General features: G+C 36.1%; 2 protein-coding genes across 2 annotated transcripts; one reads left to right on the top strand and one right to left on the bottom strand.

Moving 5' to 3' along the window:
• Positions 1–3,759: 3,759 nt before the first annotated feature.
• LOC132061112 (F-box protein SKIP5) lies at positions 3,760–15,334 on the top strand. The gene is made up of 6 exons (XM_059453980.1): positions 3,760–3,798; positions 4,291–4,342; positions 12,726–12,892; positions 12,980–13,036; positions 14,402–14,460; positions 14,721–15,334. The coding sequence occupies exons 1-6, from the start codon at positions 3,760–3,762 to the stop codon at positions 15,112–15,114; spliced, it is 768 nt and encodes a 255-aa protein (XP_059309963.1). The 3' UTR covers positions 15,115–15,334.
• A 679-nt stretch (positions 15,335–16,013) lies between these two features.
• LOC132059331 (uncharacterized) lies at positions 16,014–26,305 on the bottom strand. The gene is made up of 9 exons (XM_059451915.1): positions 26,044–26,305; positions 25,732–25,886; positions 22,867–23,154; positions 22,476–22,605; positions 19,939–20,046; positions 19,713–19,815; positions 19,506–19,631; positions 17,395–17,588; positions 16,014–17,029 (listed from the first exon to the last, which is right to left on the bottom strand). Exons 1-9 carry the CDS (start codon positions 26,085–26,087, stop codon positions 16,936–16,938), a joined length of 1,242 nt encoding a protein of 413 aa, XP_059307898.1. The 5' UTR covers positions 26,088–26,305; the 3' UTR covers positions 16,014–16,935.
• Positions 26,306–27,231: the final 926 nt, after the last annotated feature.

The following is a 27,231-nucleotide window of genomic DNA, read 5'->3' on the forward strand; positions in this document are numbered from 1 at the left end:
GGTGCGACAGTTCTGGGTTCAGGAGGTGGACTTTGGAGTGTAACGGATAAGTTGGTCAGGTCCCTAACCCGATTTAGTTCGCCACGTAGGTCCTCAATCTCTTGAGTCAGGCGGGCGATATGTTCGTCATGTTGAATAGTAGTTACGTGTTCGAAGTCTCAGGGGGATCACTAGAGATCACGATATTTTCCAAACCAGTTGAAATGGATGCAGCCGGATCAGACATAATAATTTCTTTTCCTTGCACAACCCAGGTACGTCGAGGTAGTGATGACGTCTTCGACCTTGTGAGGTAAGGGTGGTCGGCCAGCTCGAGTGTCAACACGAATCAACTCTTTTGTGAATAAAAATAAAGAAAGGAAACATAAACAATGCAAATGATATTAGTTTTATGATCACATAAAGTCAAGCAAGTTATGTAGCAAATAAATTACCGAGTAAAGTCAAACAAGTCGTCACACGAATATATCAAACAATAACGCGTCCTAATATGCATGTGACCTCTTTGTGCCAGAGGTAGGCCTAACGTTTGTTTGAAGGATAAAGTGTGCCATAATATGTCATCCTATTGCTTTTGATGAATTAAACAAATTCTGTTTCCCAAAAATAAAGTACAAAAGTAACGTAATTTATTACATATCAAATGGATAAAGTATTTCCTAATCTAAGTAAAGTAAATACAATTTCCTATATCTAAATGTACAGCTCCATTTTGTGATGTCACTGGTCTTCGGCAATTGTCGATCACGGATGTACTCCAGTGTAAATCTATACCTGTCACAGAACGTTAGTCATTCCCTCCCTCCTAAGTTTAATTAATTAAAGCAAATAGTCAATATTTAGGCACAGTTACCTTCAAACATGCACATAAAGTATGATTTAGTGTCACTTGGGGTCGTGGACCCACCTGGACGTTTGGGTAAAGTCATCTAATGGGTTTAATACACCAAGGGTATTAAACCTCCTAGGTTATGAAATGTATGCTCTTAATAAAGGGTGTTGGTTTAGCTCTACTCTAGGCTGACTAAGAGTTGGCTGCCTATGACACAACGTTCCCCCAAGTGGACAACTCGGGAGTGGAAAGTCCGTGGTCACACGACCGCCGATCGACTAAATCCACAAGATCAATCCGACTAAAATGTGTTTTAGTAGTGCACGGCGCGAACCACAAACCGCTTTAAGTGTGTGAATATGTGTGAATTTTTCGGAGTGGAGGAAAATGAAACGGAATGATCAACTTATATCAAAGAAAATAATTTAAACAATCTATATCAAACAAAATATATCACGTTAATAGCATGTAAAAGAAATTTAATAACAAATAAAGTAATTAAAGTAAACACATAAAGCCTATTTAAACTAAGTCCGTTATGGTTAGAACTTAAGTATATCCCCAGTAAGTCTGTTATACCCTATTTTAACCGAAGTCAAAATAGTTTACAACATCCCGGTTATTCCGGGTTATTTAAAGTTAAGGGAGTCACCACCTAATTAGTTATGGTGAATTAGGACACCTAAAGTTCATTAAAGTAATTATCTAAAGTTGATGTTATTTTAAAGTCTACGAAACCAAAAGATTCTAGGTACGGGTTCAACTAATCTAGAGGGAAGGTATTAGGCATCCTCTAAGATCCATTAACAATGGTTAACCGACCGACTAACAATTAATTAGGCTAAGTATAAATGTAATATTTTAAATGTTTGGAAAATGACTTGAAAATGTTGCTAAAGTTATAGATATATAAGAATAGTATTTAAATAGGACTTGTAGGGATTGAGTAAGGGGATTTTGAAACAAAAGATTGTGTGAACTTTAAAAAAACTCTTTAAGTTTCTAAGAACAAACTTGAGCTCAAAGTTAGACTCACACCATAAATCATTCTAGAGTTGAAATGTTTGGTTGGCAAATCATTTTACTATTTTTTAACCATCGTTTCAATCGTTAACTAGTGACAAAATCTATGTAATTAGCCGACTTTGGTGGGAATTCCTGGTTAGACTAAACTAATTTCCTAAATCCTAAAAAAAACATGCTCTCTAAAAATAAATTACTTTTGCCATAAAGCTAAGGAATGAATCTAAATAGTCACGTAAAACAAAGCTAGTAACAACTAATTATCAAACTAAAATATCAGTCACACAACAAGCAAACAAACATCAAATCACTGTAAAGGAGATGATTAAAGCCGTATTGGCTCCCATAGAAGGACGAAGTTTCCGGTGATTCGCCGTTTGGCTAGCCACCCTCTTTGTTTTCTACTCGGATGAGTGTCGAAGAATGAGCTTTGAGTAGGAAGACGCATACGAAGTCTGAATGCCACATAGTCTCAAATGAGACTATTCGGATAATGAGTCCTTATGAAAACTCCATTTCGCTCCGAAGTGTACATGTAAAAAAAAAAAAAAAAAAAAGATTAGCATAGATTTCAACATATTAACATGCTTAAGATATGGTCTTTAGATGCACAAGCAAGTAACCCGCAAGCAAAAGCATCACACCCAGTAAAGCAGTCAACCCGACATCTGAAGAGTTCAAGTTAGGCATGCTATGCAATACGTAATTAGGAATAACACCATAAGCAGGGGAGATGTGCAATAAGAGATGCAAATGGCCAGTCAAAGTCATAAGTGCAGATACGTTAACTACGGACAGATGATCATGCGTAAAGTAGGTTCAAATTCTGGAAGTAATATAAACAAGCAATGCAAGCAGGCACATTTAGAGATTTTCAGCGGTAGTTAGAGCATTATAGACTAGTAATCATACTTTCCTAAGTGGATAATTTATTAGATAGGTAGATTCAAACAAGTTCAACATCATTTTAAAGTAAACCCACTCATATTTAAATGATAGTAATAAATGTTAGAGGAACACACTAAGGTACTGCTATTCTTTTAAGCAAAAGAGTGAAGAGGAGCCTAAAAGGGGTATTGATCTTTCAAAAAAAAAAAGTTATAACAACATTAAACTTCAATAAAAGTAAGATCCTTGTTTAAATAAAGAGGACAGGGATAGATTTCATAATACAACAACTTAAGTAAAACTAAAGCACTCTTGGATTTAATTAGCTAATTCATTCTTGAACTTAAATACACATAAAACAGAGCCAAGAAATTGATCGAAAGCATGAGATATTGACAGAACCTGTTTTGTGTACAGTGAAATGGGGCGTCGAGGGTCTCGAATCTACGCTCGAACTCGAACGAACCCGAACCCGATTAAAGTAACTAAAGTTTCAAATCGGAGAATGAAAATAGAATAATATGTGACTGTTTTGAGAAGGAGGCTATATTTTCGATGATAATTTTCAGTCTCAAAATCTTGTATTTTCACGTATGTTTTCGATTTAAAAGAAAATCAAGACCGAAAAAAAAACCTAAGACTCGATGACCGAAAAAAACCTCTCCCTTCGGCTATGACTTAAGGATGTACTTATAGGCTAAGTCTAGGGTTTCGTTTTTTGAATCTGAGATTTTTGGCTCCAAACAAAGTTAAAGGAGCCATTTGAAATCAAGAATCGAATCTTTAAAGTTGCTCCCTTTTTCAGAAATTTCAGAGGCGTTCTTAGTCGTTTATGTTGACCCGAACGTTGAAGACGATATAGGAAAGTAATTACACGAAAATGGGGTAACAACATCTCGTAATGGTAAAAGGGAATTTGGGTTTTCACTGGAAATGGAGGAGAGAGGAAGAGGGTGACGAGCGTGAAGAGAGAGGAAAGGGAAAGGGGGAGGGGTGCATGGCTGTTTAATCCGAAAATGGGGATGGCAAAATCTTCCATTGCTAAGGGGAAATTGGTTCTTAGTTGAAAAGGGGAAAGAGATGACAGGGAGGAGAGAAAAGAAAATGGAGGCACGATCTATTTAGGTTGAACGAAATAAAAGACGGGCTGGGTCAGTTGAAAATGGTAGTGGGCTGGCAATGGGAAAATATGGGCTGGTCGGGTAGAGGAATATGTGGGCTGGTCCGTTTGGCTTTGGGGAATTAATTAGGCTGAAATTGTGGCCATTCCTCCTTCATTTTAATTATTCCTAGGCTTCTAATTTAACAACTAGTACAATATATACTATGTGAAATTAATATGTAGAAAATAAAGACTTGATAAAGTATAATTAGTTTAACGAGCACAAAATCCGAAAATAAAATGACGACGAACCGTTTTGAAATTTGTGATAAGATAATGCTAGTAACGTTGATAGTAAAATAGTGAAAATTAATAATAGTGAAAATAAAGTGTTTAGCTCGTCAATAAATTTAGAAGCCCGAGGGAATAAATTAGAATAAAGGAGGGACGAAATTGGGTGTCAACACACATATTTAGTTTTCTCTCCCCAATTCCAGGTATTCTAATTACTGCCCTATCTTTCATATAATAAAATTCTCTAGGATTTACTTTGCTTTTGAAATAGTTCTCAATATTAAGCTAAATTCACAGTTCTTTTGTTAGAGAATTTAAAACCCAACTCTTAATTTTCATTAGCTAGTGGTTATAACGATTGAATCTTGTTGTATTTCTTTCAGTCAAATTATTATTTTATTAAGTTTCTTGAATTTTTGTTAACATCTTAATAGATAATTCCCCTGATTGGTTTCATCAGAGTTGATTTAAAGCTAGAATTCACTGTTTCTTTTGTTTATATTGCAAAACCCAACTATTAATTTCACCAATAAAAGGTTGCAACTTGCAAGGATTGGATTTTTATGTGCACTGATGGATTTCATCCTAGTTAATTTTGAGCTTACTTGGCAGTTTATTTGTTCAAAAATTTTATTTTTTCCTTTTTTTTCCAGTTCAATTCTTGGTCCTCTTCTTTTTATACTTGCTTGAGATTGTGGTTAATGTGTTCAACATTTGAATGGTTTCATAGCTGCTTATTGATTGATAATTCTAGATGAGTGGCATTTACTTTTGTATATGTCTATGTTGGTCCTTAGATTCTCAAATATCTTCTTTTTCAAGGCCATTAGTCCCAAATCTAATTATTTATTCGACCCCTTACCGGAAGTGCTGCTGAAAAAACCAATTAACCTAGCTCTTACTGCAGCCGAATACTTCATAGTTATTACCTTACACAATAATGGTTGTCTTTTGGCTGGTGGTTGGGATAAACCCGTCAACCGGTTCAAACCGGACCGGACCGGTAACCGGTTACGGAACCGGCCGGTTTCCGGTTAAAAAACCGGAACCGGCCACCGGTTCCGGTTTCAAATCCAAAACCGGAACCGGTCCGGTTCAAACAGTTCAAAACCCCCCTTTTTTTGTATAGTATATATATATTATAGTATTTATTAGTATATAGTAGGTATATTTACATATGTTATATAAGTTTATAAGTAAAGTTTAAATATTTACTGACTAACAGGCTAATAAAGAAGTCAGCAATACAGCATATACGTGTGTATATATATATATATATATATATATATTAGTTATATGCTTAAGTTATACTACATATGTCTAAAATATAATAAGAATATACTTATTATATATATATCAATATACTTAGGTTATATAACTTATATATATATAGAGATATATGTTTAAGTTATATATATATTAATATATATATGTTTAAGTTATATGTATACTATATATACTTATATATATATATATATATATATATATATATATATATATATATATATAAATAACTAAAATATATTAAGAATATACTTATAAATACTATAATATATATATATATATATATATATATATATATATATATACTAAGTTAGGAATATATGTTTAAGTTATACTTATATGTATACTATATATTATAAGTATATTCTTAATATATTTTAGTTATTTTTCAAGTATATATATATATATATATATATAAGTATAACTTAAACATATATTCCTAACTTAGTTATTTTGTATAGTGTGTGTATATATATATATATATATATATATATTTATAAGTATATTCTTAATATATTTTAGTTATTTTTCAAGTATATAACTTTCTAGTTTTTAATTTAAGTAGATGTATATTATAAGTATATTCTTAGTATATTTTAGGTATATTCCTAACTTAATATAAATAAAAATATGAACACAATTAAATAGAAGAAAGATCAATGAGTCATATATTTTATTCATTCTTGGATAACATTTATTTGCAAGTTGTAGTTTTTTTTTAACTTGCAAATAATACATAAGTTGTAAAGAAATAGTCGAATAATAAAATCACCAATTCTAAATCATTTCGTTAATTTCCCCCATATCATATTCGGCTATGGAGATATCTTCAAAGTCTTCCATTTGGTCCGGTCCACTTGCTATCAAATCTTCAATTTCTTCCTCTTCGCCTTCCTCCGCTTCTAAGTTTTGGTTGCGTCGCTCCGATCTAATCCAATCGCGAATGCACACTAGTACTTGCAAGCTAAAGCCGGATAATGAATGTCTATGGTCTCCAATTTGCTGTCTTCCTTGGCTAAATGCGCTCTCTGAAGCCACGATTGATACTTGAATCTTAAGGATATCTCGAGCCATTCTTGAGAGTATCGGATAACTTGCCTTGTACTTCTTCCACCACGCTAAGACATCCAATTCATCCAGTTCCTTGATATCCACATTTGGCTGCATCAAATAAAAGTTATATTCATCAAAGTTTGCACTAGAAGAAGAAGTTGGCTGTGAATGTAAAACTTTTAAATGCGACAAACCCGACAAGCCCTTTTTGCTACTTTGAGAAGTAGTAGGGCGTGGAGCAACGGGTGTAGCACGTTCTTCCAAATTAGAATAATGAGTAAAAACTTTTCTAAACTCGTCATCAATAGCGAGTTTGGCTTCAGCTAAAGATGGTCGAACTCCCGCTTCAATTTCTAAAAATGTATAAATTTGACCAACCAATGCTTTAGTATAAGACACTTTTAAACAAGGATTTAAAAGAGAACCCAATATAAATAAAGTTGGGATGGAAAAAAAATACTTCTTAAATTTGATTATCATTTCAAAAATAGCCGCTTGATAACCGGATTTATATTTATACTCTTATAAAACTCTAGCTATTTCCGCTAAGTAGGCTAAAATTCCGGTTACCGTGGGATAGAATTATTTAGAAAAAGCAAGAGTTGCATTATAAAAAATTTCTAAGAGTTCAATACATTCTTTAACATCTTCCCAATGCGTAAAATTTAACCAATCATCACTATTAATATTATATTTGTTGTGAACTTGTTGTATGGGAATCCTATACTCAAATGCTTGTTGTAGCATAATGTAAGTGTAGTTCCACCTAGTCTCAATTTCTACTTGAATTTTCCTAGGTCTAAGGTTATTTTTCACACAAGCATTCTTAAAATCTCTAAGTCTTCCCCTATTAGCATTACAAAAAAGAAACGCAACCGCATCTCTAACTTTTTTAATAGAATCGTCAAAACACACAAGACCATCTTTAACAATTAAATTTAAAATATGACAACTACATCTCACATGAAAAATATTTTTTAGCGGAGGGTTAATTCTCTTTTTAAAAGACCAATAGCCTTTATATTATTAGAAGCATTATCTAAAGTAATACAAAGTGTTTTTCTATAAATATTAAAAAATCTCATAATAGTAGACATTGAATCCGCTAAAAATTTTCCATCGTAACGACCTTTTCCTTCATCATATAAAAAAGCTATAATTCTTTTTTGCATAACCCAATTGTCATCAACCCAATGACATGTAATAGCAAAAAAACTAACTTGTTAAGACTAAGACCCAAATCAGCGGTAAGAGAAACATTACAATTTAAAGAATTAAATACATGACGCAAATAAAATCTATATTTTTTATACAAATCTATAACATCCGCTCTACAAGTACTTCTAGGAATACCCTCAAATAACGGATTATAACAACGTTGAATGTAAGTAACAAACCCCAAACCCGAAGAAAAGGAAAATGGTAAACAATCATAAGCTACCATTTTAGCTATTTCTACACGCTCTTTTTTCTTGTCATACTTAAAATTTCTACCGGTTCGTAGGTCTATCGTCATTTGAATACCTCCCACATTTGAACCCGTTTGCTCTCCCCAATCATCCATATGTTTCTTTCTCATCTGACCATTTAGTATACCCGTTCCACCATCTTTACTAGTTTCTTGCCTAAAAGCAAATATTTGTCCACATAGGGTACATTTAGCTATTTGGCTTTCCCTATCCTTAGTCATAAATTTCTAAATTTTAGCGGTTGGCTTTCGAGTTCTAGGTGGTTTGTCTTGTGTATGTGATTGTGCAGGACATGTATCTTCTATGGGATTTTCGGGGGCTTGTGTTTCATCATCATCATCATCATCATCAATTTCATTAAAAGTGTCGGTAAAATGTTATTGCATTGCCTCATGACCTAAAAGTGGATTATTTCCACCAACATCAATACCTAAATTAGGCGTTTCTTCCACAAATGTTTCCTCATTAAGCCCACCCCTAACAATACCACTACTACTACCGGCACCACGTCTAAATCTCTTTGCCATTATTAAATAGAATTAATTTAAATAACACTCAAATAAATCACAAGAAAATAAATTTCTAGAATTAAATTGCGTAAATTAAATTGCGAAAAATAAAGATAGAGTTGGAACGAAGCCACGAAGGTACCAAATTGCCTGATTAATTTTCAACAAAGTGAAGGCGACTAGAATTGCAAATCCACCAAAGATACTTCGGATTGTTGCAAAATCACTAACTCCACCAACAATATTATAATTGCAAAATTAGTAATTGAAACTATAATAAGACTTTATAATATTTATTTGAGAGAAATTTAAAGTGGCTAATTGTTGCAAAGTAACTATAATTGAGAGATTGAAATTTGAGAGAAAGAGAAGAGTGAATTGGTATAGATTAAAATGAACATGAAGAAGGATTTATATAGGGGTGGGGGATGGGTTAAAGTGTTAAAAAAAAAGTTTGGGGGGTTGGGGGGGGGGGGGGGGGGGGGGCAAAAAATGAGTAAATGGCTGTTTGGCAACGGCTATTTTTGCAAATGGACCGTTGCCAACGGTCCAATAACGTCCAGCCCAACGGCTATATTAATTTTTTTTTTTAATTTCACCGGTTTAACCGGTTCCGGTTTCAAAAAAATCGAAACCGGACCGGTAAAAAATATACGGTTAACCGGAACCGGTTAACCGGAACCGAAACCCGGTTCCGGTTTCGGTTCCGATTTTACCGGTCCGGTTACTGGTTTGAACCGGTTAAACCGGACCGGTTGACGGGTTTAGGTTGGGATAAGTTATTTTGCCCCCAGAGCTTTGGTCTTGGGGTAAGAACGCAACGTGTGATGTGTGAGTTACACGCACATCACTGGTTCAAATCCTGCTATAGATGGAAAACGTGGTTTTTAAGTGGGGAGGGGTGGAGACTAGAGAGGGCTCCATCATTTGCCGAGGTTTGAACTGTGTGCACTAGAAAAAAAAATCAAAACATAAAAGAAGTGTGGATGGAATATGAACTTGTTTTTACACCTTAGCACACGAGAATTGTGGGTTTGTTATTATACTAGTTAATTGACCCGCGCTTCGCGCGGTCATTACAAAATTTGTCAATTCTTATAAAACTATGAAAGAGTCATGGCTTATGCTGACATCTATTCAAAGAAGAATAATATAAAAATCAAGATCGAAAAAGTAAATGAGCAACTCTATATATAAGTACAAAAGTACATTATAAATGTGAATATTCTCCTGAAAAATGTACTGCAGGGTATACCCAATGTGGTTATCTTTGACCATTTGAGTAAATATCCTATCCAAATAAACGCACCAAACTAAACTTCGAGCCTAACAAAATATGCTAACAAACAATAATACTTAAATTGTCCAAATGAAACGAACCCGACGAATCTCCTAAAACATGAGACATAGCAAAATATCCTGAGACCATTTAAGCACATGCCTATTTGGAACGTTTAATATAACAATTCAATTTGTAAGTTTTGGTGTTCTGCGCTAATAAATACTTATAAATAAAGTCAAAAGCGAAACTCGATATCATTTTGATAACTGTCTAACTGACATATTCTTCTTTCAAGGAATAGCTAAAACTTAAAAGTGATTGCTATTTCTATCAAATATCTGCGTGGAAAGAATAAGCAATTTTTAAGTACTCGTATTGAAAAACAGGGAGAAAAGCATAACTAAAAGACACAACAGGAGCCACAAGTTAATAGTAGATGTGAAGCAACATACAAGTAAAATGCTATTCATCTAAAAAAAAAAGAAAATTCAACAGAAGTTGAGTTAGAGTGCTGAAAACGGAAACATATACCACAAAATCACTTCCTCTTCAAATAAATGGAAGTAATTCACTATGCATAAATCATTGTCACGGTAGAAAAAAAAACTTCTTTTATATCCTGATCTACTACCACAAAATTCCGTCCTCTTCAAATATATATGTTGTCATATATATATGCACATGCCCCTTGACTTAAATATGATGTTATTTCTCCTTTCCTGTATCACACTTTAGGGAACAAATTATTGTAGATCACTCCCATGATCTATCAATAAAGTCTTCCTACCAGCAAAAATAATACTCCCTCCGGTTCAAAAAGCTATCCACTTAGCCATTTGCACATTCTTTAAAAAAATACTAACTTCTAAATAATTTTTTTTGACTAAAATTCCCCTGTTTAAATAGGTACTGAGATTTGGTCACTTAGTGCAAATCTGGAGAAGTATGGTTAATTTTATTGGTATGTGAACACTCTTTTTGAACAAAAAATAAAGGCTAAGTTGACATTCTTTTTTAACTGGAGGGAGTAGTAAAATATTCAGACATTACATATTACGTACTCTGTTTCACGAACTGACATTTCGTGTACTTATATCTTTAATATTAAAAGTACTTTGTCCTCTACATTAACAATGAGAAAATCTCACTAATAACTATGAATCCTCTAAGTAGTAACATTAAGGATAGAACTTTTTTTAGAAAGGAAGATGATGTGTAGCCTACAATTCATTTGACGAACGATTATTTCAAAAGGGGCAAAGAAATGGACATCTTCACCAAGCAGGTTATTCTATTTAGGAGTATTAACTTACGTAAGAAAGATTCTCAAACATCATGAGGTTTGTGCTATATATTAACTAAAGAAATTTCATGAAGAGTCTGTGTTCTTTCAAAACCTGGTAAGTGAAACCTTTTGTTAGGCAGAAATCATCGGTGAAGAGGACGAACCTTGACGCATATCTCTAGAATAATTTCAGTTTTGTTATAAAGACAGAAAGTGTCTCTCCCTCGCTCAGCAATAATTTTAACAGTCTTTTCTTTTATTTATCCAAAAAATGGCTTTTGCCATTCTCAAAAGGAAGAAGAAACCGCAATAAGTGAGCCATATCATTTCATGAAATGTTTGGCTTTGTTATCTATTTAACCAATAAGATTAATGGTTAACAAAATGAACAGCAAACCTGATCAAGGGATATTATCCAGAATATAGTGATACGTGCTCTTCTTATTCTGCGTCTTTTTGCCCGTTTCATTTGTGCCGTTATTGGAAGTCATCTTCACATTAACATAAACTGAATCGGAAGAGGGAAAATGAGACGAAAGATGTCGATGTATTCCTTTTTCTCCTATAAGTGCCAGTAGCAGTTATCAATGGAACCATTACGGCTGCTCTGTTTACGAAAAGGGAAAATGAAAATGTTGCCCGTTTTCTTCTTATTTTCTCTTTGATTTGAGTGAAGTTGTGGAATTTGCGGGCCCTTTAAAATGTTACTGTTAGACAAAGAGGTGTTAGTGGTAGGAGATAAGGAAAGTAATCAAAGGGGAATTCAAAAGTCACAACGGCAGTTCCATTTTTTTTTAAAATGAGGTGACTTTTGTTTTTTTAAGCATATTACGAAAATATTTAAAAATACAGAAAACCCCAAAAAATTGAGGGAAAAGATAAATAAGAATACTTGTCTGTGAGGCTGCCACGTAAGCGGCTTAAGTCCCTGCTTTATATATATATATATATAAGATTTCTTATCCGATATTGCTGGATTATAGGCTTTGAAACACTTAATCAAGAAAGAAACTTGGTTTTGCCTGTAAGTCTGTTGCTTGTCTTTGCTCTTTTTCTGTTGGTTCTCTGAGAAAGGTAACTATAGATTTCGGAATTCACCAACTGTCAGAGTGGCCTGATTGTATACTCATCTTTCTTTTTTTCTTTTAATTTGTATTCTTTTTTGTAAAATATCTCGTGTTTTTTTTTTTTTTCTTGTAAGCTCAGCCAGTTAACAGGGCAAGCAACCTTAAGCCGAGTGTTGGTGTAGGAGCATATAATTGAACAGTTCAGCATATGCTAAGTCTGTTTTGAGGCTTGGATATTGCCAGTAGTCATTGTGCCAAAAAAGACTTCAAGAGCTCTTATCATTACTAGTTTGAAGAGAAAATAATAAAAAAGAGCACTCATACCCCATATCCCTAAAAGGCAATGAGTAGTAGTGTTTAAGCACCAGCACCACTGTTAAAGCTATCTTAATTTATTGGATTATGAGAAACCAGATTAATGTCATCCCTAGTTTTAGGACTTTTGTGGGTGCTCATTTGCTGTCTTATTAATTTTTCTTTTTGTTTTATTGGGGAGGCTGAAGTAATTTGCAGATGTGCACTGTGATTCATTTTTCTAGTGTCCTCCAACAGGATGAACCTGCTCTTAGATTTTAGTGTAGACTACATTATAGTGCTATGTGATTCTTTTCTGTCACAACTTGCTGTTGAGTTGCAGATCGGTATAACACCGCCCTCGTTTGCCACAGATGGCGATTCTTGGCATCTCATCCTCGCCTTTGGTTGCGAGTAGACCGTTCTGTGAAAGATTTATCTCAGCTTGGAGCCTATCCAAACATTGAGATGGCCGTCTCTGCTGCAAGATTTGCATTTTTATTCCGTTTTGTTTTCTCTATTCTGAGCATGGTCTTACAAGCTGACTTCGTATCTGGATGCTGTTTCGGCCTGGGGACACTATACTGATTGCTGCAGCCTGCAGGAGGCAGCCATCGTGTGTCAAATATTCAGATTGAAAAACCACTTTGCTTGGTAACTTCAAAATGCGTTGTAGTGGTTATGTGAACCCATTAGATGTATGGGGGTAATGCTGGAAAAACATATTATATGGCGTGGCAGCAGCTTAGAGTAGTTGGAATTGCAAATGTGAAATATTGGGGCACTGCCCCCACCCACACCCCCACACCCCCGGAAAAAAAATAAGGAGAGAGAGAAAGATGGAGGAGGAGGAAGGACGAGAGAACTGTACAGGGGACAAAGGGGATGTGATCAGAGGTGGACCCACCTATAGAGCTTGGCAAAAAATATCTATAAATAATAACTTGGCACCCACAGTCACTATATGATTACGGGTGACACTAAGCCATATGACGGCTTCGTCTTTTGACAACCGAGTTTGAAGTGTCACTTTTCTTGCTTGGTGTCTTGTCTTTTGTCTTCTGTATTCCTTATTTCTTTTTTCCTTGTGTCTTGTCTCGTCTTTTCTATTTCTCCTTTCGCGAAGAATCCCATACTAAAGAAAATTTCACTGTTTTTTAAAATGCTTGTTTTCCAATTTTTTTATTTTTTATTTTGCCTTCTATTCTTCTTTTATATTTCTCAATTTGTTTCCGATTAGCACTTTCTCTCTTCTTGTGCCGACTCGAAGATAGCCCCAAAGAAGACCAAAAATTGTTATTGAACTTGAAACTGAGATGGAAAAATATCTAAATAATTTTAAAGGTAAACTGAATTTATCAAACAAAGAATTTACAGAAATTGTGAACATTTTGGTTCACCAATTATCTATTTGATTGAATCACTTTCTTGATTTCTTGATATCTTTTTTCCATTTTCTTCCAATGTTGTTCCATGGAATTTAAACTGAGAAAAACTGAATTAGCCTAATTTGGGTTGTTTATCGATTTGTCTTTTTCTTTTCTTGCAAATAAAACCTAATGAGTTGAACCAAAGAGGCAGCCTGGTACACGAAGCGCCCTGCATTCGCACAGGATCTTGGGAGGGGTTGCAACCCAAGGGTGTAATGTAGACAATCTATCGTGACGTGAGTATCAATGGCTGATTCCATGGCTCAAACCCGTGACCTGTAGGTCACATGGAGAAAACTTCACCATTGCTCACTTTCAGCTGAACCAAATGACCCCAAAATTGCCTGAAATGACTCAAAGTACACGGCCTTTTTTATCGCTTTATTTAAGTAATAGTGCCTCCTAATCTTCAAATCCTAAGTCCACTCTGGTAGTGGCTGATCAATGCTAAGCTGTTCACATACAATGCAGTTAAGTCGAGATTTTCTCCCTTTCTATAGAGGCATTTACCTTGAAGAGAATATAAATGCATGTGAATTATCTAAGATTAGTGGCATAGCATTTCGCTGCCTCAACTTCCTTTTTACAGATTGGCGCAGGTGAGAGTCCTGATGATACAACACTTATTTGCTCCCACAGTTCAGACAGGTTTGTGAAACCTTCATCACTTTTTTACTTCTTTTTCTCCTCATCAGATTCCTTTTGCAATTCTGATGAATACTAAAGGAACCACAACATGATTTGCATTATTTGATCTTCAATATTTGTATGTGCAATGCTTATTTAAGGATGTCTATTGTTGTCTAGTCTGCACAAGACAAGTTTACCTGAGTTTGGATTTGCTCTCTGATAGCCGCAACTGTTTTCACTTGCCATTGTATGCATGTTTGTTCTTTGTTTCTGAGCAGTGCATTGGAGTTCAGGTCCAAATGTAAGCTGGCTAATTTGACTGTGAGGACAGAGCTCGGTTGCTGCTTGCTTCACCGAAGCGGGGAGCTCACATTTGATGGGTGTATTCTTCAGCGTGAGTCGAACCCTCTGGATCATCTCTCCTATGCAATTATCAGTACTGCTGGTGCTGCTGAGGTTGTCCCATCAGCACTCAAGACTTGTAGTAATGGTGTTTCGGTTCTGAGAACTCGAATTGAAGGAGGTGCCAAAGCTGTCCTAACCAGTGGGACACTGACATTGCAACGAGTACGAGTCATTTATACTCGTACGTCACTCTTCTTCTGGTTTGAGGTAGAAAGTGGTGACAAAAATACTGTGCAATCTGCATCCGTTGAATTGCCAATTAGTTAGTCGGTCTACTGTGACCTGATTGTCGTTATCCTCTCGTTGCCTTTCTTGGGAAGAGGAAAGGAGCTTAGAGGATTTGTTGTAACATATTTTTCTAATTTTTACTCAGTTTTTATGCATCATTGTGCAAAAGTTCTTGGTTCTTAAATAGCAGTTGTAGTTCGGGGCTGTGCCTTGCTTCTGATTATCGGAAGAACGTTAAAAGTAGTGGTATTTCACTTTCGTCTTTGGGCTTCCACTTAAACTACACCTCTCAAGTCACCATGCTTGCATTACAAGAAGCTTTCACAGAAGCCAACACCCGATTGCCTCCCTCCAAAATCTAACAGGGAAAAAACTATAATAGTTATATTGTTGACGGGCAGCATGGACAACATTACAATTACACTCTTGTTGCTTCAATGTCTCCATTGCAAAGAGGCCCTTATCTCAGTTCACTTATCTTGCAAATACTGCCAGTAAGGCCATTCTTCAAGCTTCTCCTGGAAGAATATTTGTGTTTTTACAACACTTTGCATCTCCAAAGTATTTGGTGTTTACTTCTTTGTAGTTATTAGATTGAATTTGGTTTGATAATCAACTTTTCTCTATGAGAAGTTGCTGTTTCCGATAGATCTTCAAGTAGAGCACATAAAAAATAATGGAGAAAAGAGAGAACTAATTGTATCAATGAAAATTAAACTTGGATATAAGCTTCTATGTATAGGCTTAATTTTTTTCAAAAAAACTTCAGATACCGAGTGCGAATCTCGTCATTCTCTCAAGGAAAAAATATCTCATCATGTCTCTCATGGCCTATACCACCTTTCTAATTGTTGACAACTCAGATGAATAAACCAATAATAGACAACACAACTTTTCAGTCCAATAGCATGACAATACCTCAAAGGAAAGCTACATCAAGCCCATAAAAAATGCGCTGTATATATCCCAAAGCACAATATTCAAGCACAAATCTAATATCAAAAACAATCTACACTCCAAAATCGGGAGGCTCTCTTCATCTGCTTATTGCAGTCAGTACAATATAGGTGTAGCCTCTTGGACAAATGAAAAAGAATATGATTACTAAACTTGTCATTTTGACTATAATGCCTGTTGTTCAAGCGTCTTTACACGAACTTCATCCGGGTATACATTTAATTCGGCCTTCTCATGTACTTGTAATAAATCCAGGAGAGGACTCCTTGCCTGCAGCTTGTTTTAGGTTCAGCTGAATGAGTTACCTGAGCGTCAATCAACTATAGGATTAGTTTGTAACGAAATCCAACAGCTAGTAGCATGGTCTAAAGTTAGCGGATGCAATAACAAACAGGACTCTCTTTGGGTGGAACTACTCAGTATTTTGCAGATTTTCCTCTTGAAAGAATTAAACTGGATTAAAGAGCAAGAGAAACTTTGCAAAAACAACTCAAGTTCTTTGCTTTTTCTTAGTTTCTCGATGATTCTGCTTTTATCGGTCAAACTACTTGGCAATACTATCTGGAATATTGGACAAGGCTAATAACTTATTTCAATTTGAACAGGTGAAAGTAAGACAGGTTGACCATAGAAAATTCGAGGCTGCAGTATGGCAGTGCTATGAACAAACAAAAGAGGAAAGTAGGAAAAAATAGATGTTTTAAATGTGAATCCAATTAAGAGGAAGAAATGAACAAAGCAAAAAAAAACGCGTTTCATGCAACTATTCCACATTCGTGCCTTGTTGCTACACCACAGCCCCACTACAGTCAAATTTTTGGACACCATAACTTATCTGAGAAATGCATTGATGCTTAAGAAACGATAGCTCACTGATATTTATAGAACAGCTGAAGCTTGATACTATTTCAAGAAATCGATCTGTTTCACCACAAAATCATCAGCAGAATAATAGTCAGCTATGAGCCGATACATGTATGAAGCATTATGTCCACCCCTGAAACAGCAAAAGAGAATTAAGCCCAGAGCTTTAAAATAAAAAGGGGGAAAAAACAAAAACATAATAAAAGATCATGTAGTCAAATTACAGCGAACAAATATTGCAAACACCTCCCTATGCCAAAACCGGAACATGTTAAAATATAAGAAAATAAAATATTTCACACTTAGCAGTTTGTACTGTCAACATTGATCAGACAGATCTCCCAGAGATATTTCTTCTTGCTTTTAAGTAGATTGAGTTGTAAATTAATCTAGCGCATATTAAGGGCGGGTCACATAGCTATCAATCAGCATGCACCAAGGAGTAACATTACATGAAGAAATAATTTCTCAAAAATAGTAATAGTAAGGGGAACTTACGTGTCTGTTATAAACAAACTAACAAGATTTGGTGGGACGTAATCAAATGCGGGATTAACAACATGAAGTAGAGGGGAACCAGAGCTGCTCCCAGAATCGAGGCAATCTGAGAATTCCCCAAAATCCAGTAGCTCAGCTGGTGACTTCAATTCATTTAGCAAGACCTCTGGATTGTGCGGATACAAAGGACATAACTGTTGCACAAACAAGTCGTTACCCAAATGAGACTCAGTTGAAACGGTGCAGCAAAAAAAGATATTTGACCTGAGAAAAATAGTTCACCATTTTCTATGGTTTTTCCTTCAATCAACTACAAGAATGCCAGGAAATCACTAGTAAGTAGTATTTTAAAATAACCCATGTCCTACAATGGTAGTGACTTGTTTAGCTGCCTTCTTTATTCTTCATGCACTCAGGATCCAATTTATAAGAGACTTGTTTATTTTATCCATGTCAATAGTATGCAATTTTCTTCAAATCTAAATACCATAGTATGACTTAAAATCTACAATATATTTCTTTCGAGATGGAAATTTTATGCTTCTTACTACTTTGCAAGGTTTCAGTTAGCATTCGTAAATTTTATGTTCGTAAATTTTATGGCTCTGTCGTAGTTGAATACAAAACCAGTTTCCTTTCCCCATAAAGTTTCATGTTTCTGGTTCCCATTTAAACTTATTAATCGTGACATGACTTGTGAAATATATGCAATACCTTTCTGGAGTGGACTATCGTAATCCCCACATCGAACAACACCCTAGAGCAATGCAACTTCAACCACTAACGCAACATAGCCATTGCTGGCCTACCATTAAACACATAGAATAGTTCTTTAGGCAACAGTGTTAATCGGGCTATCGGCTAGAGATTAATAGTGGCATGACTCAAATATTAAATGTGTTTGTGTGTGTTTGTTGTAGTTCTAAGCTAGTGAGGATTGAGGAGCCAAGATGTGGCTTGATAGTACTATAGTTGTCAGCTTCAGTAGTGATACTTGGTAGTGGAGGACACAGAGTGGCAATGACTATGATGGAAGGATATCAAAGTAAGAATAATCTCATATTGACTAGGACGGAACCTACTGGTCCAGTGCCTTCATTTAGCTAGAACATAGTCTTTTCGAATTTCATATCAGATGCCGCCAAGCAATTAACCGGATTAATAAAATCCAAAATTTGGAAGCCAAAATGTGCCATCTAATATTAAATGTCCCGCTCTGGAAACAATCTTACTTCAACTAATTGAGGTGGTATGAGATCAAGCCTCAGTTCAATGAGAGTTTGATTAAGAATCGCTAGTTGGCTCAAGATTGACCGTGAATATAGTGGATACTGAATAGGCTTGACCTGAATTGCAACTCGGCCCTAATTTGAGCACTTAGCCTGAACTAGAGCTCAATCAACTAGTTTTATACAAATTTCCTTCTAAACGGTAAAAAACACAAAAAAAGGACTGTTTGCGACACCACAAGAATAAAACTAGGCAACACTGTTAAGTAGTGAGCTGCCGAAATAATCTCTTCAAAGCTTTTAAAAAATGCTCTCGACCTTTCATTAATACAAAATCAGAGCAAGACGGACCTCCCTTTTTGCCTTAGTCTAACTTGAGCATTTGATATTCTCCTTGATGCTTTGACTAGTGAGGGAGCCTCTCATGCTTATTTCCAAGTAATCTACTTAATTTACATAATTCTTATCCATCATGCTTCAGAGGCAAAATCGTATGTACTAATACCGTAGCATCAAAAACAGATTATTTTTTTTTCTTTTGAGAAGTTAATATTTGTTTATATTCAATAAGAATAGTACATAGGTTGTACTGAAACCATATTTACAAGAGAGCAAAAAATAGAAGAAAATTGTTCATATAATCCTAGCAGAAACCTAGAATCTCTATGAATGAGTATCTTCTGTGTAGACCAGTTTACACCAAAAACAAAAAAGTCTAATACAATTTAATTTGAAGGAGTACATATCAGTCAGGAGCAGAAGAATCCAATATTTACATAATCTGTTTTATGGGTAAGCTCTTTAATTTTTTAAATAGAACTAGGAGTAAAATATATTAATTTCCTGAAGGAACAAACGAGTGCCTTAGTGATTCTAAAATACCTTGTGAGTGCCTGCAAGAACAACAAAGGGAACAGCATGCCTTTGAGCTGCTAGAGCCACCATATTCATTCCGACAGGTGCAATAACCCCACCATTAGCCATGACAGCGTGGGCTCCAACTACAACCTTTTCATAGGAAATATCAGAATTCAGGTAAAAGGACTGTGGCCTCATAACTAAATGTAACAAGTTATAGCACTGACGTACCATGTTGACTCTCGAGATCATTGCGAAAATAGCAGAATCAGTGATAACCGTGGTCTGCAGGCCCCTGGCAACCAATTCTTTTGCAAGGGCATGTCCCTGATACCTTAAGTAAAACCAAGGAGGAAGAATCAAACTAGTAGAAAAAGCAGATAATTAAAAAAGGAGGAGATTACAGAAACCATACAGTATTACAACATTTAATGATCAAAGATAACACTTCTACAACCTTGGGGCACCCTCTGCCACAAAAACCCGGAAAGATCTCTTCTTTTCCTTTGCAGCACATAGAAATTCCATCACCGTTCTTGAATTGCCTAAAGTTAAGATTACCTCACTGGAAGAAAGTGGGAAGGGACAACAATTAATAGGTGAAGAAAGAGTTGGAACACATATAACTGGATCAGAGAGGAAAGCATCAAGCTTCCGATACTTTTCAATCTATAAACAGCTACTAGCAATAGCAAACAACTTTATATATTAATTAAACCAAAAAGGGAGGCCCGGTGATCAAAGCATCCCGTGTTAGCAGGGCCAGGTGAAAATTATGGATTGAGAAAAACTTTAAAGTGACAGTAAGCTCCCTTTATGTGTTAGTCTAACTTACCTAGTTGAGTAGACATCTGTCTGATTTCACTGACCATGTAGGTCAACCAAAGTGAATTTCTTATGCTTTTAGTCTGCAGGAATGCTGCATAGGGGCTACCATAGTCCATAGACCACCATAGTTCCAGATAACCACTACCAATAAGATCCCCCCGTAGCAGAGGAGATCCTGGGTTGAGATTGTTGTCATTTTCATGATAACTAAAAATATTGTTACTAAAGCAGATGTCACCAATAGATATCTGATAATTCCATTGGCAGTCCTACTGGAATAATAGTATATTCAATATGAAACAACAGATCCAAGTGGCAAACTTAACATAAGACTCTTGCTAAAGTTCTATTAGAAGTTTATTTACTGAAAAAGAATCAGTAGAAGGTCATTACACTGTCATTGGATAAGTAATTTTTTGAGAAAAAATTATACTTGTACCATCACTTAATGCCCCCACTTGGGTAACAAGCCCACGCTATGCAATGGATAAGTAATTATGAACTTGACAGGCCAAAAGAACAAGGAAAGAAAGAAAACTACACAAAAGTACTAGTGCTGCACCACGCATGGTAATTGTTTCTTGTTGTAACCAAATGCAAGGCAAAGACCAAGAATACTGAATAATGGGAGACTTCATATATTGAAAGTTCTTTTGCTGCTTCTGCTTGTCATTCCTATAGGTCAATAATCATAAATAACCGACAAGAACGTGGCAGTTATCTATAAACCTCAAAGGCTCAAACAAAAATATCAGTTCATTTACCCTTATAAAGACAATGATTAAGTTTCATTTACTTGATGCATTATAACAACCAGTTTTAAATAAATTCTAGTTCCCACATTCTAGGCGTTTAGTAATATACCCTCTGAAAATGGAAAGACAGCCTTCAAGTGCTTTGACCCGCGAATCACTTTACACTGATATTAATGTGTGTTAGTTCCTTATAGTGGACCCAACTAGCTTGGGATTGAGGCGAAGTTGTTGATGTGGTAGTTCCAAGCTTGACTTAGTTATATGTAAAATAGGCTTGTTCCACCAAAAACGGCCATGTATGACAAGACAACCTTGTGTACTCATAGTACTAATACTTTTCATTTCTCTGCGGTCATTCAACAGTCACGGTCCACATGCAATGGTGAAAAATGCTATCTTTTCCCCCACACGGATTTGAGGCAAGCATGAGAATGCAAAATGATCATCATACGCAATAGAACTTTGAATATATGGTCACAAAAGACTAGGCTGATCTGGCACACAGAGGGCATGGCTACTTCCCTGTTAAAACCTGCGATAGAGTACCAAACAGAACTGCAAGGCATACTCAATGGCCATGGAGAAATCTGTGGAAGAGGAAAGCACCATCAGTGTGCTTTGATTGGACTGCTTTGCACAAAGCATGTTTAAATCAGGTAAACTTAGAACAGAATGGGCTGTGCAGTAAATGCTATTTATGTGAAGGTGCTGTATAAGCCTTGGGACCCTAGTTGCCGTACTGTCCAACATCTTGGCAGACCTGAGATCATTCACTAGCCTATGTGGTATTAAATGGGTGATGTGTAGCAAACTCAAGGAAGCCATCAGCGGCTGAAGAAGTCGGAAGATAAGAAAGCAGCTCAAAATGTTATGGAGTAACATTCCTCTATGAATAGTTCGGTTAATCTGCAAAGGCAGAAATTCTAGATGTCCAGATAGGAAAGCACCTCATGTATAAGTGTAGAGGTTTACGACTTTTGTCTTTTGAGCGTAACATGAACAAGATAGATCATGTTGATAGTCTTTTGGACTTTATTGTAAAGAAAGAAGATATTAGCCTACCCCAACTAGATTGAGATTGAGACGTAGTTATTGCTATTGCTAATGTTGTACAGTACAAAGGACCAATATCTCTCGCTGTACAAATCCAGCACTTCCATGGAGCTGTTTATGTCAACAAAATTACTCATCAAAGAGATGGAAAAAACCTTGAATAATGGATGGCTGTTAAAGCAAACTATGGTAATGTCATAAATGAAATTTCATCGCAAAGCCAGCAAAGATCCACAACCATCAAGATGGAAGATAACGTATCATACCCAACCGGATCTAAGGTCACTCTCAAATATCAGAAATATGAATGAGGAAAAAACACTGACGGCCAAATCACAAAGAGGGAGGAGGCAGATACTTGTGATGGATATGCTCAACTGCTTGTTCAGCAATCTGTTCGTGGCAAGTAGCAATATCTTGAATAAGTTCATTAACAGCCTCAATGACATTATGCTTTAGTTTCCTGCTCGTTGAATTCTTATCAGCAGCTGTAAAAAGATGTGAAACAAGTCACAACCTGACAAGACTGATTACTTCTAATCCCAGTACCAACAGTATACCATTTCTGGAACAACATGAAGTGTTTAAATGCATTCACAGTACCAATCCAATCACAACAGCTGGTGGCCTCATGGTAATCTGCTAACTCACTTATTACTCAAATGTCTTAAAGATCCTCAATCATTTTTATATCACGGTCTAATTTATGTAAAAACAATGTTTTATACCATGATCTATTGACTGCTTACATTTGGTTTTTCCTTCAGAATCACCACCAGAAGAAGGTGCATGAGGTACAGCTGTTGATTGTGGGATGTCTTCAAGGAGGGTCTGCAAGGAAGGTGCTCTCAAGGTGCTTCTAGCAGCAGCAGCCACAGCTGTGGCAGATAAATCTGGATGATCATCTTGCTTGAAATCATCTTCATCATCACTTCCAGCCGATACACCCAACCCACCAACAGCAGCAGTTGTCAAAGATACATCCTCCTCCCTTATAATGTTAAGAACTCGCCTAACAATGTTACCGACAGCGAGCTCTGTGATGTTCATGCGATATCACCAAAAGTTAAATTAGCAAAAGAAAGTAAGGACATCTAGAAGGAACACAAAAAATAAACTCCTCCAGAATAAGAAATTTAAACTAGCAGAATATCATAAGCCCTTCAGTCAAAATATTAGCAGACTCATTCAACATAATCCTTGCTTTTTCCCTGTTAGGAGAGAAAACACACACCCTAACCATTGGTAGTAACTATACCCGAGGTATCAATTGGTGTCGTAAGAATTCTAGTGTCCAGAGCAAGTACGCCTGGAATTCTTTAATTGACTTTTCAAATATGTTTACTCCCTCATTTCATCTAAAAATATTAGTTGACCAGGGTCGGGGTGTAATACATTGGCAAAAGATTCTTTGACAATAAATTCTGTAACTGATTTTCTAACATACTTATTACACATCATACTGGATATTGAGCAAAAATTAATGACAAAAAAAATTCTTTCAGATATGCAGATTATTTTATATAAAAGATAACAATAAATCAAAGAAACAAGTGAAATTACTTTACATCTAACTTCCTGCTAGGTGGTTGCCTGAGAAAAAACATTCTTTTGCACATGGAAAATAATAAGCATACAACCAAACTTAGATACCAAAAGAACCTCAGAACGCACAAATGGAAAGTTTTCTTAGACATAAAAATCACAACATACAACTCTATTGTCAGTGATCAGCCAGCAAGTTGGATGCTTCACTAAGAATAGATCATGGCCCAAACCAGCTCTACATTTAAACCTTAAGCAAAGATGACAAACCCAGTCTCTCCATCAATTAGATAAACCTCAGAATCTGTAGAAGAATGAACTCGGCAAATCTGGAATGCCATTTTGTGCATGAGAGGTCTCACACGGGTAATGCCAAAAAGTTCTTTGGACTTACTGAAAAGCTGGAACAGGGGAGGCGGTTTACACCAGCCTGCATTTGGTGGACTATCCAGAGAGAAGGAACCTGAGATGCTTTTAAGACATGGGCAGTTCAACTCAGAAGACTAAGATGAACTCCCTTTTGTTATTTCAGCATTGGTGTAAAGAAGAATTTCCATTGAATATTGAATATATCCTAGAGATTTTAAAATCTTTTTAAGTTGTATAGGATAACATTTTGTCAGTTTCCTTTTCTGTAAATGCACAAACTTTGTGCATTCATATATAAAACCTGTTACCATTTCAAAAAATAATAATCTAAAGTCTACAGGAAGTATTCCACAAACAAAATCTACCACAAACTGGCCAAGAAGGAAGGAGATGAGAGACAAGGAGAGATAGAAGGTGCTACTAGCTTCAACAGTAACCATGTAACTGGTCTTCTTACTACATACCAGATTCTTACTATTTCAATTATCTCCTATTATTAATTTTTTCAGTTATTAAAACGTTTGCCGAGGGTCTATCGGAAACAGCCTCTCTACCTCCCAAGGTAGGGATAAGGTTTGCGTACACTCGCCCTCCACCCCCCCCCCCCCCGCGCAAGACCCCACTTGTGGGATTACACTGGGTATGTTGTTGTTGTTAGTTATTAAAATGTATTCAACTAATCCCCAAAATTTTTTAATCAAAACTGTTGGACCAGATGGAATTACACTGGGTATGTTGTTGTTGTAGATAGAGCAGAATGGTTGCCAATGATTCATATAGCTGATCCCAGCAAGCCATATTGAGGCTTAGATGATTGACTCATCGATATAACAAAAAGAGCTAGGGTCCGAAACATTGCGTCACGCAGTGCCCGGTGACGGGATGCGCTTGTAGGGGGTGTAATGTAGGCAGCCTACTCTTAAGGAAGCGGGCTCGAACCCATCAGCTATAGGTCACACGGAGATATAAATTCAAAAAGTCTCTAAAAAGCACAACACATGGTCAATGTTTAATTTGTCTGAACCTCCCCATTTAAAAGTTTAATTTGTTGGGAAAATGACACTTATTAATTTATTTTTCTTCTTCAGCAGGCATCATTGTTGAGTTTTTTTTTTCTTTTCTTTAGTCTTTACAAAGCAAGAACAACTATTTATAACCAATTGTGAAACTCGAACCAAACCCTTTGCTGATCTAATACCATGTCGATGTATGAAACACCTCATCTAAAACCTTAAGGTGTTAGAGACGTGACACATTTATTTATTTTAGTTTGCAACTCTTTGAATTGCACCATGAGATAATGGTCAAAAACACACTTGAACTATCACTTTTTCTCAAGTTTCACACCCCAACTATCAGACATTGCCTTTACCTACCCTAAACTATTACTCCCTTTGTATTAAAACACGCCTAGATGCTAAGTTGACCAAATATTTGTAATCAATCGACAACAGGTGCGTGGATGCCAACTCAGCATCGATGTGTGTTTTAATACAAAGGGAGTGATAGTTTAGGCAGATAAAGGTAACAATGGATAGATGAGGTATGAAACTCGGGAAAAGGTGATAGTTTAGGTGTGTTTTTTGACCATTAACTCATATTTATACTAATATAGGTTAAGCAAAATCCAACCAAGAAACCATTACAAAAAAAGAGCACAAAACGAAAGGATAAAGGGGAGAAAGAGAAGCTTAATATACCAACTGGATTAGCAGCAATCAATTTTTCCCCAATAGCTCTGATTGCATCAATGAGAGCAGCTGCCTGATTGGTATGAGGTAGTCTCTGTTGCGATATACACGACCGTAACACTTCTGCTGTTACTTTTGCTGTTGCTTTCGACCCCTCAATTTTCCTATCAACATTCAAATACATACATAAAACAACAACAACAACATAACCACAAGTGGGGTCTGGGGAAGGTAGGATGTACGCAGACCTTACCCACCGTTTTGGGGTAGGGAGGTTGTTTCCGATAAACCCTAACACATATAGATAGAGAGAGGAATTACCGTTTCTTAAGCTTGATTATGAACTCATTCACTAGGGCATTCATATTCTTGTTTAATATGTGCACCTAAAATTACACCAAAAAGTGTAAGTAATTAGGGAATTTTGGATAATTACAGAAGAAAATTACCGTTTTAGTACTGTGATTGGAGCTTGGGGATTGTGCCTTCTATCTGTTTTTTTTTTGGTTTATAGAGTGAAGCAGAAGAGAATTTTGGTGTTGCCTGCTGCTGGGTTAGCAATTTGGATCCGGGTTTAGACCAAATGGATGCACAAGCATTGAAGCACAATGTACGATAGCTTTGTTGCGTGTGCTTCTCTGCCTCTCTTTTTTTTAACAGCTGTCAATATGGGTCGGCCCAGCATTTGCGGGTTTTGGAATTTAACGGGCCGGATTGAGTCAGCTTACCACGATGGTGGGCCGGGTTGAAAAGGGCTAAAATTAAAAGATCTCTTACTTAGGCATAACTTTGTGAAGGAATTATCAAAGTTATCACGGATACTTATGAGTCAGCTTATGCCGGGGTCCCAGATAAAATGTAATTCCAATGTTGTTGTTGCGGCAAAGATAAATTTAAACCGCCTTGCGAATTTTTTTTAAAATTTTGACCGCGCGTGGGTTCGAACCTCGGAACCTATGGGTGTTAGCCGAAGGGCAAAATTTAAACATTTCAAATATGAAGGGAAAAATTTAAAGACCACCCCATTCTGCGAATTGCCCATATCAATTCACGGGCCAAGCCCATACTAACGGCTTTACTTTTGGCCAATTTGCACGATTGGCCTATTAGCGGGTGGTCTTTAATTTTGGTCCCTCAAATTAGTGGCCTTTAATTTTTGTCCTTCGCTAGAATCCCATGGCTTTAGGTTTGAATCCCCGCTCAGTTAAAAATTAAAAAAAAAAAAATAGCAAGATAGAGCATGGATTCGCAAGGCAGAGTTTGGCCGCTTCAAACTCTGCCTGATCAAGTAGAGTTTGACTGCTTGCCTTCAGGCATAAGCCAAATTCTACCTTAAGGCAGAGTTTTGCCTTATGCCTAAAGGTAAAAAAACTTACTCAGTTAGAATTTTGCAAAAATCTGTCTTAAGGCCTAACTTTGGCCCGAATAGGTCTAACTTTGCTACAAAACTCTGCATTGTGATTTTTTTTTTACTGAGCCGGAGTTTGAATCCCAAAACCTCATGGTATT

The sequence above is a fragment of the Lycium ferocissimum genome, chromosome 6 (genome assembly GCF_029784015.1).
Source record: "Lycium ferocissimum isolate CSIRO_LF1 chromosome 6, AGI_CSIRO_Lferr_CH_V1, whole genome shotgun sequence".
Classification (NCBI taxonomy): Eukaryota; Viridiplantae; Streptophyta; class Magnoliopsida; order Solanales; family Solanaceae; genus Lycium; species Lycium ferocissimum.

Excerpts from the sequence above, each read along its gene's own strand:
- LOC132059331 (XM_059451915.1), bottom strand. The coding sequence starts at position 26,087 with ATGAATGCCCTAGTGAATGAGTTCATAATCAAGCTTAAGAAACG. Across the intron at positions 20,047-22,475 it reads GTTGAGCATATCCATCACAA|TGAGGTAATCTTAACTTTAG; the intron begins GTATCTGCCTCC and ends ACTTTCTTCCAG. Across the intron at positions 19,632-19,712 it reads TGATCTCGAGAGTCAACATG|GTTGTAGTTGGAGCCCACGC; the intron begins GTACGTCAGTGC and ends TCCTATGAAAAG.
- LOC132061112 (XM_059453980.1), top strand. The coding sequence starts at position 3,760 with ATGGGGATGGCAAAATCTTCCATTGCTAAGGGGAAATTG. Across the intron at positions 4,343-12,725 it reads TTTTCTCTCCCCAATTCCAG|ATCGGTATAACACCGCCCTC; the intron begins GTATTCTAATTA and ends GTTGAGTTGCAG. Across the intron at positions 13,037-14,401 it reads TTGAAAAACCACTTTGCTTG|ATTGGCGCAGGTGAGAGTCC; the intron begins GTAACTTCAAAA and ends TCCTTTTTACAG.